Below are 12,043 nucleotides of genomic sequence, written 5' to 3' on the forward strand. Positions count from 1 at the left end.
TAGAAAAAATGAAATCAACTGCATAGATTATTACTCTCATTCTTAGCTTAATACATTAATGATTAATTAAACTGCAACAATATATTTGATTACTAGTGTGAAGGCTTGATTTGTTGCATATCATGATACCTTATATTGGATAAGTGTAAGAAGTATTCAAACATAACATAATGAGTTCTAAAAGACAGAGAGATTCATTTTGTAGAAAGCAAAGAATCTAGTCTTCTATTAGGCCAGTATAGCTTATTCATTTATTACTTTAGTTTTAATTTAATGAGCTCTTGTCATGGTTTCCAAAACAGCCAAACTATCAGGTCGATACTGTAAGACCGCGGGAGAGCGGACGAACGCCCGCTCTCCCGGCGCACGCACCGGCCCTTCGCCGGTGCGGGCGATTCAGTATTTAAATGAGGTGACGCGGGGAAAAGGAGGCGCTAGGGACACTAGCGCGTCCCTAGCGCCTCCTTTTTGTCAGGAGCGGCGGCTGTCAGCGGGTTTGACAGCCGACGCTCAATTTTGTCGGCGTCGGTTCTCGAGCCCGCTGACAGCCACGGGCTCGGAAACCGGACGCCGGCAAAATTGAGCGTCCGGTTTTCGGCCCGACAGCCGCGGGCCGAATTCAAATTTTATTTTATTTTTTTTTACTTTTGGGGACCTCCGACTTAATATCGCCATGATATTAAGTCGGAGGGTACACAGAAAAGCAGTTTTTACTGCTTTTCTGTGCACTTTCCTGGCGCCGGAAGAAATTAGCGCCGACCTTTGGGTCGGCGCTAATTTCTTAGAGTAAAATGTGCGGCTTGGCTGCACATTTTACTTACTGAATCGCGCGCGCATACCTAATAGGGCCATCAACATGCATTTGCATGTTGAGGGCGCTATTAGGTGCCGCGGGTGGGCCGCGTGTTTTCCTCCCCTTACTGAATAAGGGGTAAGGGAAAACACGCGTCCAGAGCAGGCTGACAGTGCGCTCCGACGGAGCACACTTTACTGTATCGACCTGCTAATAGGGCCATCAACATGCATTTGCATGTTGAGGGCGCTATTAGGTGCCGCGGGTGGGCTGCGTGTTTTCCTCCCCTTACTGAATAAGGGGTAAGGGGAAACACGCGTCCAGAGCAGGCTGACAGTGCGCTCCGACGGAGCACACTTTACTGTATCGACCTGTATATGTTAATAATTTTTCGATAGTGTTGCCATGCTGTGACTAACCAACAGGTGCAGCTATTTCCCCATGAAAAGAAGAGGAAAACAGATCCACAAATTGAGAGTTTTGAACATAGAAACAAAAAGCCCTGTGGGAAAAATGGAGCACATTCGCACCATTTTGTGATAAATGGAGATGTTCCTGAGTGCTGAGCAAATGCCATAGGGAATAATTGCATTGATTTACAGAGCAAATGATATCTCTGTATAAATAAGAGCTATGGAAACATTATTTTTAAATGAAGCTTGAAAATTGTTAAACTCTGTGAAATATGTAGGATAAAGATAAATCATCCCCCACCTCTTCCAATAACCTGTTTTTTTTTTTCCTGCTCTGAGTTACATTGACTCATTGCATAATTGCTGGACTCTAGTGTTAAAAAAATGAGATGGAGCTTCTGGCCTAAATTCCTGATTTTAGGGACTCCTAAAACATGATTACTAGTTACCACACTTACCATCCAAGAGAATAAGATGGTTAATAATATGTAAAATGCACATTGTATATTGTACTTCAGAACAAAATGCATTCCAATGACTATTTGGAGTAGTCTATATTTAAATTCTTTAAACAGTGTCCGCTGCCTGGTCTATTGTTTGGATGAGAAACAGAGTTATTTCATTAGGAAGAATGTCTATACTGAGTCATTAAAAAGCAGCAAGAAATTTCAAAGGAATGCAATAATGGAAGTATAATAAAACCACTACAATAACCTACTCAAGATTTTTCTGTTAGAGTAAAATAAACAAAGATACTGGAATGGAAAGAATGGCTGAAAATATTTTGCCAGGATAATTGTTTAACATACGCAGTTGCTATTATGGTATCCTTTTGCTGTTGAGAAAAGATTCAAGTTCTGATACCTGCAATCCATTAAAAATGACAACATAGACAGGCTCTCTGGTAGGGATGTGCATTTGTTACATCTATTTTGGTGGGTATGCACGTACCTTGCCAACTTTCTTGTACACACAAAAAATGAATATAGTGGGGCAGATTTTCAAAGGGGTACGTGCGTAAGACACGCGCGTACCCCCCGAAAACCTGCCCCAAGTTCCCCCTGCGTGCACCGAGCCTATGTTGAATAGGCTCGGCGGCGCGCGCAAGCCCCGGGATGCGCGTAAGTCCCGGGGCTTTGCTGGGGAGGCGAGTTGCAGCGGCGCGTCATCCAGAGGTGGGGCTGTGGGCATGGTTCCTGAGGCAGGCGTAACTCGCGCGCGCCGGCCAGCTGGCCCGGGAGCAGTTTCGGAGGCCTCGCCACGCCCCCAAAATGCCCCCGGGCCGGAACCACACCTGTGGCCCCGCCCCCGGATGACATGCCGCCGTGACACGCCCCTTGACATGCCCTCGACACGCCCCCCAGGAAAGCCCCGGGACTTACGCGCGTCCTGGGGCTTGCGCGCGCCGCCGAGCCTATTCAACGTAGGCTCGGCTCGCGCAGGGGGAGCTTGGGGCAGGTTTTTGGAGGGTATGTGTGTATCTTACGCGCGTACCGCTCTGAAAATCTGCCCCCTTGTGAATGCCGAGCTGCCCTGCCTTCCCCTGTTCCCTCCGCCCACCCCATCTTCCCTTCCCTTCCCCTACCTCCCCCTACCTTTTTCTTTTTTTCACTGTTGTTTGAAAACTTACTTCAGCCCTGGGGCTAAAGGAAGTTGCGCGTGCCGGCCGACTGCCAGCGCGCGATCCCCGCCACAGTGGCAAATGGCTGCTGTGCTGGGAGCCTCTGACCCCACCCCGCCCCAGACCACCCTGCCCCATCCACATCCCACCCCTGGACCGCCCCTTTAATAAAGCCCCGGGACTTACACGCATCCCGGGACTTTACGTGCGTCGCTGGGCCTTTTGAATATTGGCCCGGCGTGCGCATAAATCCAGCCCTGTGCGTTTCTTGGGCCCCGTATGTATTCAGAAAATTCTATTACTTCCCAGGCAGCCACTACAACTGGCTGCCAATTACCACAGAAATGTGCAACTTTTATAAACTATGCTATACACAAGCTGCCGAAACATTATCAGATGTTTAAATTATCCTATTACCAGCCACCCTAGCCATCCTTCTCTCACAGTTTTTGAAAACTGCAATCAGGCTAAAAGAAGACCAAAGGTCCATCACAGTCATTTCTAAACAGGGATGTGCATTAGTTACATCTGTTTCAGTAGGCACACACACAGGGCCAGATTTTCAAAGGGATACGCGCGTACCCCCCGAAAACCTGGCCCAAACACCCCATGCACGTGCTGACCCTATGTTGCAGAGGCTCGGCGGCGCGCGCAAAGCCCCGGGACATGCGTAAGTCCCGGGGCTTTCCTGGGGGGGGCGTTTCAGGGGGCGTGACGCGTTCAGCTCGTCATCCGGGGGCGGCGCCGTGGGCGTGGTTTCGGCCCGGGGGCGTTCCAGGGGTGTGGCCGCAGCCTCCGGACCAGCCCCCGGACCGGAACATGGAGTGCGGCAGCCGGCCCGGCGTACGCAAAGTTACGCCTGCTTCGAGCAGGCGTAACTTTCGTGATAGAGGTAGGGGGCTTAGATAGGGCCGGTGGGGGGTGGGTTAGGTAGGGGAAGGGAGGGGAAGGTGGGGGGAGGGAATGGAGGCAGGCTGCCCGGCTCGGCGTGCGCAGGCTGCCGATTTTGGGCAGCCTTGCGCACGCCGACCACGGATTTTAATGGATTCGTGCGGCTACGCGCGTATCTATTGAAATCCCGCGTACTCTTGTTCACACCTGGTGCACGAACAAAAGTACGCGTGTGCGCAGATTTATAAAATCTGCCCCATACCTTGCAGACTTTCTTCTACACACGAAAAAATGGAAATTATCCATGTATTTTTAATAACGTGTTAGGCATATAATATCTGTTTTTCGTGTGTAGTAGAAAGTCGGTGAGGTACGTGCATAACCACCAAAACAGAATAAACAAATTCTCATCCCTACGCTCTGGTTTTTTTTCTGAAGACTCAATAAAAGCCAAAAAATAACTTCAGAAGAAAGTATGGAAGGATGAGATACCCAGTTGACAACAAATTCAACATGCATTTTAATCTTTCCCTTTTTTTCCTATTTGACCCAGCAGTTTTTTCCTCCAGCTGAATCAGAACCAAGGCTGAGATCTTGATGCCATGAGCCTTCTTTCACAATGACCCAGAGACTTTTCTCCTATTCTGTAACCCCCCTCCACCACCACCACCACCACCACTGGTACTAATTGTGGCTATTGTACTTCAGCAGGAGGCTATGCTCCCTCTAGAATACTATAATCATGGGCCCTGAATCTGGTCTTTAGGTGTTTCCCTTGAATGACTTCCTGCTGCCCTCTCCTCCAGCAGCCTTGAGTGCTGCCTCTGCAGTATCCCCAGCTCTAGTTGATCTGGGCAGCTGAAGACATGACAGAGGAATTGAACTGGAAATGTTCTTTATGGCACAGCTGTGCATAACACTGCCACTGAGCCAACAGGCTGGCTATACCATCAACTTTTTAAAAAATAAGAATAGCGTGCCTTAAACTGCATATGCAGTACTTGCTATCAGCACTTTTCACTTGATTTCATGAGTTTTTGAAAAAAAAATATATTTGGAAAATTTGCCTAACTTTGAGCAAGGTGGCAATAACTTGAAGTTGCAAGATTCATGTAAGGCAGGGCTTTTTTTTAGAAGGTGTATCTAAACATATAGATAAAGGTAAGCCAATTCATATAGGGGTTGATTTTAAGACCCGCATGAGTACGTCCATGTGCGTACAGTTCCCAGCATGCTCACATGGATGTGCCAATTTTATAATCAGCTCGCGCATGTGCGGGAGGGTTTACACTCGTGCATGCAACGGGGGAGGGATTTTGTAAACCAACGTGCGGCAACGCAAGCAGGCCTTCCCCAGTTCCCTATACCCCAACCTATCCTTCCTACCTTTTCCCCTCTCCTTCCCAACCCCTAATCCCTACCTACCTATCCTATTTTTTTTTTTTTTTTGTTTTCTAACTTACCTGCTTCTTTGGAGCAGAAGTAAGTTATGTGCACTGGCCGGATGGTGGCGCACACTTCCCCAGAACAGGGCCTTATGGCCACTGTCCCGGTCGGCCCCCGCCCAGACATGCCCCCTGGCCTGCCCCTTTTCGTTGACCCAGCACTTCTGCACGTATTGGGGCTTATGCGTGTGGCTGGGCCATTTCTAAAATGCGCTTAGTGCGCAGATGGCCCGACCATGAGCATTACGCCCGGTTTTAACGCGTGCGGGCCACCAAAAATTCAGCCAATAATGTATTTACATTTCAAAAGGCACATGACAAAGTTTCCATGAAAGACTCTTCAGGAAATAAAAAAAAAAAATAGCCTCCCTGTCTCCTTGTTAAGACCGCTGCAAATCATTCATAACTTTGCCGCACAAGTACTCACTGGGAATCTATTATATGAACACATCATACCCATCCTCCACGCACTACATAGGCTTCCCATCTGCTTTTAAATAACGTACAAGTTAATTATCATTACATATAGTTTATTGTATAACCTCTCCTCTCCCTGGATTTTTCCTACCTTAAAATTCTATGTTCTACCACATACCCTCCTGTCTGCTAGCTAAAACTTACTAGAAGTGCCATCTCACAGAGTACAACACCTTGAAGAGACCTTTCACTATGCAATTCCCTTCCGGTAAATATATGCAATATTAGAGATCTAAAGACTTTAAGAAAGAAATCAAGAATCACTTATTGAAGCCAGCATTTGATCTCCAGATCCCTTGATGCCTCCTGTTGACATGGTCAATTTATTTATTTATTTATTTAAAAATCATTTATGTATCGCCTAACAGAATACATCTTCCTAAGCAATTTACGTGGATTGTTTTTTTTCAAGAGCTGTTGTTTTGTCTTATTTATGATGTAACTTGTTAATTTTTACTTTGTATATTTAATATGTACCCTGCCTCGAACTTAGGAGGGGCGGGTAATACATATTTTAAATAGTAAATAAATAAATAAATAAAGTCATGGGATGGGAGGCAGTGCCCTATTGTGGATTGGTAACTGGTTAAAAGACAGGAAACACAGGGCAGGCTTAAATGGCCAGTTTTCATTAGTGGAGTACCATAGGGATCAATACGGGGACCTGTACTGATTAACATTCATAAATAATCTAGAAAAGGGAACAAGTGAAGCGATCAGATTTTCAGATGACACTCCAAGGGACAACTCAGAACCAATATTAGAGAGGCTGGTGAATGCCTGGAATGCTCTCCCAGAAGAGGTGATGAAGATGAGAACAATTAATGAATTCAAAAGGGCATAGGACAAATAATGTGGATCCCTAAAGGCTTGAGGTTGGAAATGAAGAAAGGGGGTGGTGTAACTTTTATGTATGGGGGTAATCTGCATGGAGTGGCAGTTACTACCTTCAACAGAACTTTAATGATGTTCACAGTATGAAATACTTGCAGTCTCATCCAACTTTTTCTTTCTTTGCTTGGTTTGTTGTCCACCTAAGTTATTGCAGTTTAATTTATCCCCTTTTTTTTAATCAATTGTTACTTTCTAAATTAAATCTAAATAGCATGGCCATTTTAGGAGATTTTAATTTACACGACAATGCTTTCCTCCCTTCTCCAGACTCCAGAATATTCTTTGTTTATAGATATTTTATCATCTCTTGGTTGGTATCAATTGATCCACTTTGCTACACACAAATTTGGCTACACTCTTGATCTAGTATTTAATGAGTCTCTTAAAGATGTTAGTTTTCAGTCACTCTCAATTTGTTATGTACCTTGGTCTGATCACTCTTTGATTAGCTTTCAAATTACTGTCAATGCAGCTGCCTCAACCTCTAGCCACTTACAGACTACATCTTTTCATTGTGGCCATATTGATTCTGTACAATTTTCTTCAAGTATTTCTTCTCTGCTATTAAATGATTTACTTGACAATACAGTAGATGCTGTTTCCAATAGGGATCATACCTTAAACTCAGTGTTCAACATCTTAGTTCCTCTTAAACCTTCATGCACCAGAAAACATCAATCATACCCTTGGTATACTCCTAATTTAAAATTGGCAAGACAAGCCTTGAGAAAGTGTGAACACAAATGGTGCAAACATCCAACCTCAAAATTAGGTTCTTCATTTAGAATCCTACTTTTGACATATCAGTCGTCATGTACTGAAGCCAAAATGAACTATTGTGCCAAACAAATATGTGATATTGGCTACAATCCCAAGGCCTTGTTTTCCTTAGACAAAACACTAATGTGTTCTTCTATCATTAATTCATCCATTTTTAATATACCTTGTGCAGCTTCTTTTCTCAAGCATTTCAATTTAGAGCTGAAAAACTTTGGGGGTCATTTTCCAAGGAGTTAGCGCAGGAGATAATTCCACAAATCGCGTAAAGTAGGAAAGAGTTATCGTGTGCGGCAAAACAGCTGCAGTGTTAGCACAGATCATAGCTACAACCCTTGCATTACGTTGTGCGCTAGAGGCCGGTAAAGGATTATCACAGTTCATGACAGCTGAGTGTGAGAGAGTGAGAGAGAGAGACTTGCTATAGTGGCTCTTCCCTAGACAGCTATTTGTATCCCTATGAGAGGCTCACCTAGTAACTCGAGGTGGGGTAGGGGGTTGGGGGCCACTTTCACATTCAACGTGAGACGTACGAACAGAACAGTGGTCTCTTGTGAAGATTTGATGGCCTTCGGAGTAAGGAAACTCACTCCAAGATGAGATTTGGGCAATGTTCTCTCAAATCAGCTTGTTGTTGCCCAGGTAGAGTGTCCATCAAGCTGGTTTGAGAGAACATTGCCCAAATCTCATCTTGGAGTGAGTTTCCTCACTCCGAAGGCCATCAAATCTTCACAAGAGACCACTGTTCTGTTCGTACGTCTCACGTTGAATGTGAAAGTGGCTCCCAACCCCTTACCCCACCTCGAGTTACGCGATTTGTGAATGCAAATTAGTTATTTGGTATTCAGGGGGCGGAGAGAGAGAGAGAGAGAGAGAGAGAGAGAGAGAGAGAGAGAGAGAGAGAGAGAGAGAGAGAGAGAGAGAGAGAGAGAGAGAGAGAGAGAGAGAGAGAGAGAGAGAGAGAGAGAACCTTACTATAGTGCCTATGCCCTACATAGGTATTTTAACCCCTATGGGAGGGCCACCTACTAACTCGGGGTGGGGATTAGGTATGAGCGTTGGGGGTGGGGGGCCACTTTCGCATTCCACATGAGACCTACGGACAGAACAGTGGTCTCTAGTGCAGATTTGCTGGCTGTCGGAGTGAGGACGCTCACTCCAAGAAGTGGTTTGGGCAACGTTCTCTCTACCTAGCTTGATGGACACTCTACCTGGGCAACAACATGCTAGGTGGAGAGAATGTTGGCCAAATCTCCGCTTGGAGTGAGCGTCCTCACTCCGACGGCCAGCAAATCTGCACTAGAGACCACTGTTCTGTCCGTAGGTCTCATGTGGAATGCGAAAGTGGCCCCCAACCCCCGACGCTCATACCTAATCCCCACCCCGAGTTAGTAGGTGGCCCTCCCATAGGGGTTAAAATACCTATGTAGGGCATAGGCACTATAGTAAGTCAGTCAGTCAGTGTCTGTCTGTCTGTCTGTCTGTGTCTCTCTCTCTCTCTCGAGCCTGAAACTATCGTGCACCGCGATAAGGGAAACCGGCAAATATCGTGCACTGCGATAAAATTCTGAAAGAATCATTGTGCACTGGGAAAACATCGCGTGCGGCGCTACTGTTTTCGTGAATGGTGAAAACATCGCCGCACGCGATTTTTCCCCACTGCACGAAAGAAGCCTCATTTGCATTGGTAACGCCCCCTAATGCGTTACCAATGCGATATTGGAAAATAAGGCCCTAGGTGAGCCTCTCATAGGGATACAAATAGCTGTCTAGGGAAGAGACACTATAGCAAGTCTCTCTCTCTCTCTCTCTCTTGCTCTCTTGCTCTCTCTTGTGAACTGGGATTTGCAAAAACATCATGGCATGCAAGGTTTCCCCACTGCACAAAAAAGCCTCATTTGCATGGGAAACACCCCTTAATGTGATATTGGAAAATGAGGTCCTTTGTTCCAAGTTTTCCAATACCCCCATTTGGTATTCCAACCCCAGCATTTCATAATCATGGGATTCATTTTCTCTTTCTTGCACGCCAGCCGTCCGATGCCAATACTCAAAATGGCGCCGATCGCCTTTGCCCTCACTATGACGGCGAGCGGCGCCATTTTGAGTATTGGCATCGGCCGGCCGGTGTGCAAAGACGTCGCTCCCGGACCCCCGGTGGACTTTTGGCAAGTCTTGTGGGGGTCAGGAGGCCCCCCCCCAAGCTGGCCAAAAGTCCCTGTGGGTCCAACAGGGGTCCCGGAGCGACCTGCCATCTGACGCCAGGACTCAAAATGGCGCCGATAGCCTTTGCCCATACTATGTCACAGGGGCTACTGGTGCCATTGGTCAGCCCCTGTCACATGGTAGGAGCACAAGATGGCGCTGGTGACCATGTGACAGGGGCTGACCAATGGCAGCGGTAGCCCCTGTGACACAGGCATCGGCGCCATGATGAAACCAGCACCGAGGGTATGAGAGTGCAAGGAATGGCTCCCGGACTCCTCGCTGGACCACCAGGGAGTTTTGGTAAGTCTTGGGGGGGTCAGGAGGGTGGGGAGTTTACATTTTTATTTAGGAGGCCGAATAAAACAGAAATCTGTTTAATACGTGGGGAGTCGCGATGCGTTTCGCCTCCCCACGTATTTAACAGATAGCAAAAAATAAGTTGCGGATTACAAATCCGTGGAAAATGGATGCACATCCCTAATAAGTTCCATCTTCTCCAAAATGTTCCCCAATTTCTAACACATCTAAAACCCTCTTCCCGGCACCATTGTCTCATCCGTGCATTCAGACTCTGGAGTGCAGCCTGTCTTTGAGGGGCATGGAATGCACGTGGAATGGGGGGGGCATTTCTGAGAATGCAATTATCTACCAACTTTGGCTTCCAGAACCTCCCTGCTGCACCTTCCTCTGTCAATCATTGTTAAAAGGTTTCAGCATGTGCTTAGTTTTGCTTTAATTACTTACTTTCCTTCAGAGCTATAGCTAATTATACTTCCATCGGTGGACTCCCGACTTGGCTGACGAACCATGCGGCTTCTCATTTCTGCTGCCATTCCTGTTTCTGTGCTTCTCTGTATAGTACTTTTTAATTTCTTGTTGCCACCTTCTGAAAAAAAAGAATTGTATATGTAATTTCAAGTTACAGTTTTCTTGTTGCATCTCTGTTAGAATATTGTCTCTAAATTGCTGAGAAGTGAAGTAAGCAATACGTTTTTTCACAAATAATATACAATATATGTGTCCTCAATTATACTATCATGAATGATGTACACCTATTGCACAAAGTATTCAGGTGCACTGGAAACCCAAGAGAAGATAAAGTACCAAGTCAAAAAATATGCAAAGTAATTCTTTATCAGCAGAAATAGCTCTTTAGAAAACTGCATGACTATGCTGCTTGTAAAATTACATGCAAACACTAAAAGGTGAATTTTAAAAGCTCGGGGTGCAAATTAAGTAGGGGATGCATGAATAAGTCGGGCTCATGCGTGCCAAGCAGATTTTAGAAGCTGCCTGGATATGTGTGTATCTCCCGCAGCACACACATCTCCAAAGATTTCAAAAAGGGGCGGGGTGTGGGTGTGGTCTAGGCAGGACATGAGCATTTTGGGGCATGAACCAGAGATGTTTGCATAAATATTTACATGCCTGGGCGCGCACCCAGATCTCCTGCTGTATCCGTTTACATCTGCTATAGAGGAGGTGTAAGTTATAAAATAAAGAAAAATAGGCAGATCTGTAAGATTTTAAGGATTGGGACTACCTGGGGGGGAGTGAAGGCTTTATACTAGGGGGGTTTGGAGGACCTACCCCTTAACTGTACAAACTGGGGATGAACTGGTTGAACTGGCAATGGCATCAGCGTGCACCCCTTTTAAAATTCCCTGACTTACACGGTAGAAGCAGGATTTGCACGCACATAAGCGCGCCCACTTAATATTTGATGCACATGTGCGCATAGCCAGACTATTTTATAACATACATGCATATATGCACCTATGTTATACAATAGCTTTGTCGCTAGATGTTGGGCTGACCACTGCATAAAACTGTGCCCCCAGGCCAGTGTGAAATTTACCATCTAAGGGTCTGATTTTTCAAAGCATTTCCACTCTTAAATTGGGTTTTACACATGTAAATATACTCTATACATGTGAGCTTTTGAAAATTGCTACAATATATGCCATTGAATTGTCCATAGGATATTCATATGTAAGTGCACTTTATGCACATAAATGGCTATTTAAAATTACCATGATAGTATGTTACATTTACACTTGTAGCTCCTTTTAAAATTACCTCCAGTATATGTGCATAGTTTTAAGCACATAGGGGAGAGGCATTCCAGGACGTGGATTCTGGGCAGGGTTGGGACTTACTTGCAAACTTTGTTATTTTTAACATGTATGCTCATAATTTCTTGGCAAAACTTGTACTAAATCACAGGTATAATTGTATTCACATGGTTTTACTTGGAGAATTTTCAAAGCTTTGAAAACTGGTGTAACCTGGGTGTATGACATCCTGTAAATTTATGTGGCCTGTTACAACATTACCCCCTCCATGTATAATAAATAGCAATTTATCAAAATGTTTCTAGCTCTATTTGATTTTTCATGTCAATAGTTCAATCACAGTGTATTTTGCATGTCAATTTTTACATTTTAATGTAAAAATGTAAATCAGAAAATGACAGTTTTAAAGGAAAGTTATAATTTTCAAGCACAGCTTCTCTACCTATTTG

General features: G+C 45.2%; 1 protein-coding gene across 6 annotated transcripts in view; it reads right to left on the minus strand.

Moving 5' to 3' along the window:
* RIMS1 (regulating synaptic membrane exocytosis 1) overlaps positions 1–12,043 on the minus strand; it is a 697,371-nt gene that overhangs the window by 26,161 nt on the left and 659,167 nt on the right. For 5 of the 6 annotated variants that reach the window (XM_029595629.1, XM_029595632.1, XM_029595630.1 and 2 more), the window contains one exon: positions 10,264–10,405. In XM_029595629.1, the coding sequence (XP_029451489.1) occupies positions 10,264–10,405 (142 nt within the window). The remainder of the gene's footprint in view (positions 1–10,263; positions 10,406–12,043) is intronic. The other variant, XM_029595628.1, reaches the window with a different exon arrangement.

The sequence above is a fragment of the Rhinatrema bivittatum genome, chromosome 3 (assembly GCF_901001135.1).
Source record: "Rhinatrema bivittatum chromosome 3, aRhiBiv1.1, whole genome shotgun sequence".
Lineage (NCBI taxonomy): Eukaryota > Metazoa > Chordata > Amphibia > Gymnophiona > Rhinatrematidae > Rhinatrema > Rhinatrema bivittatum.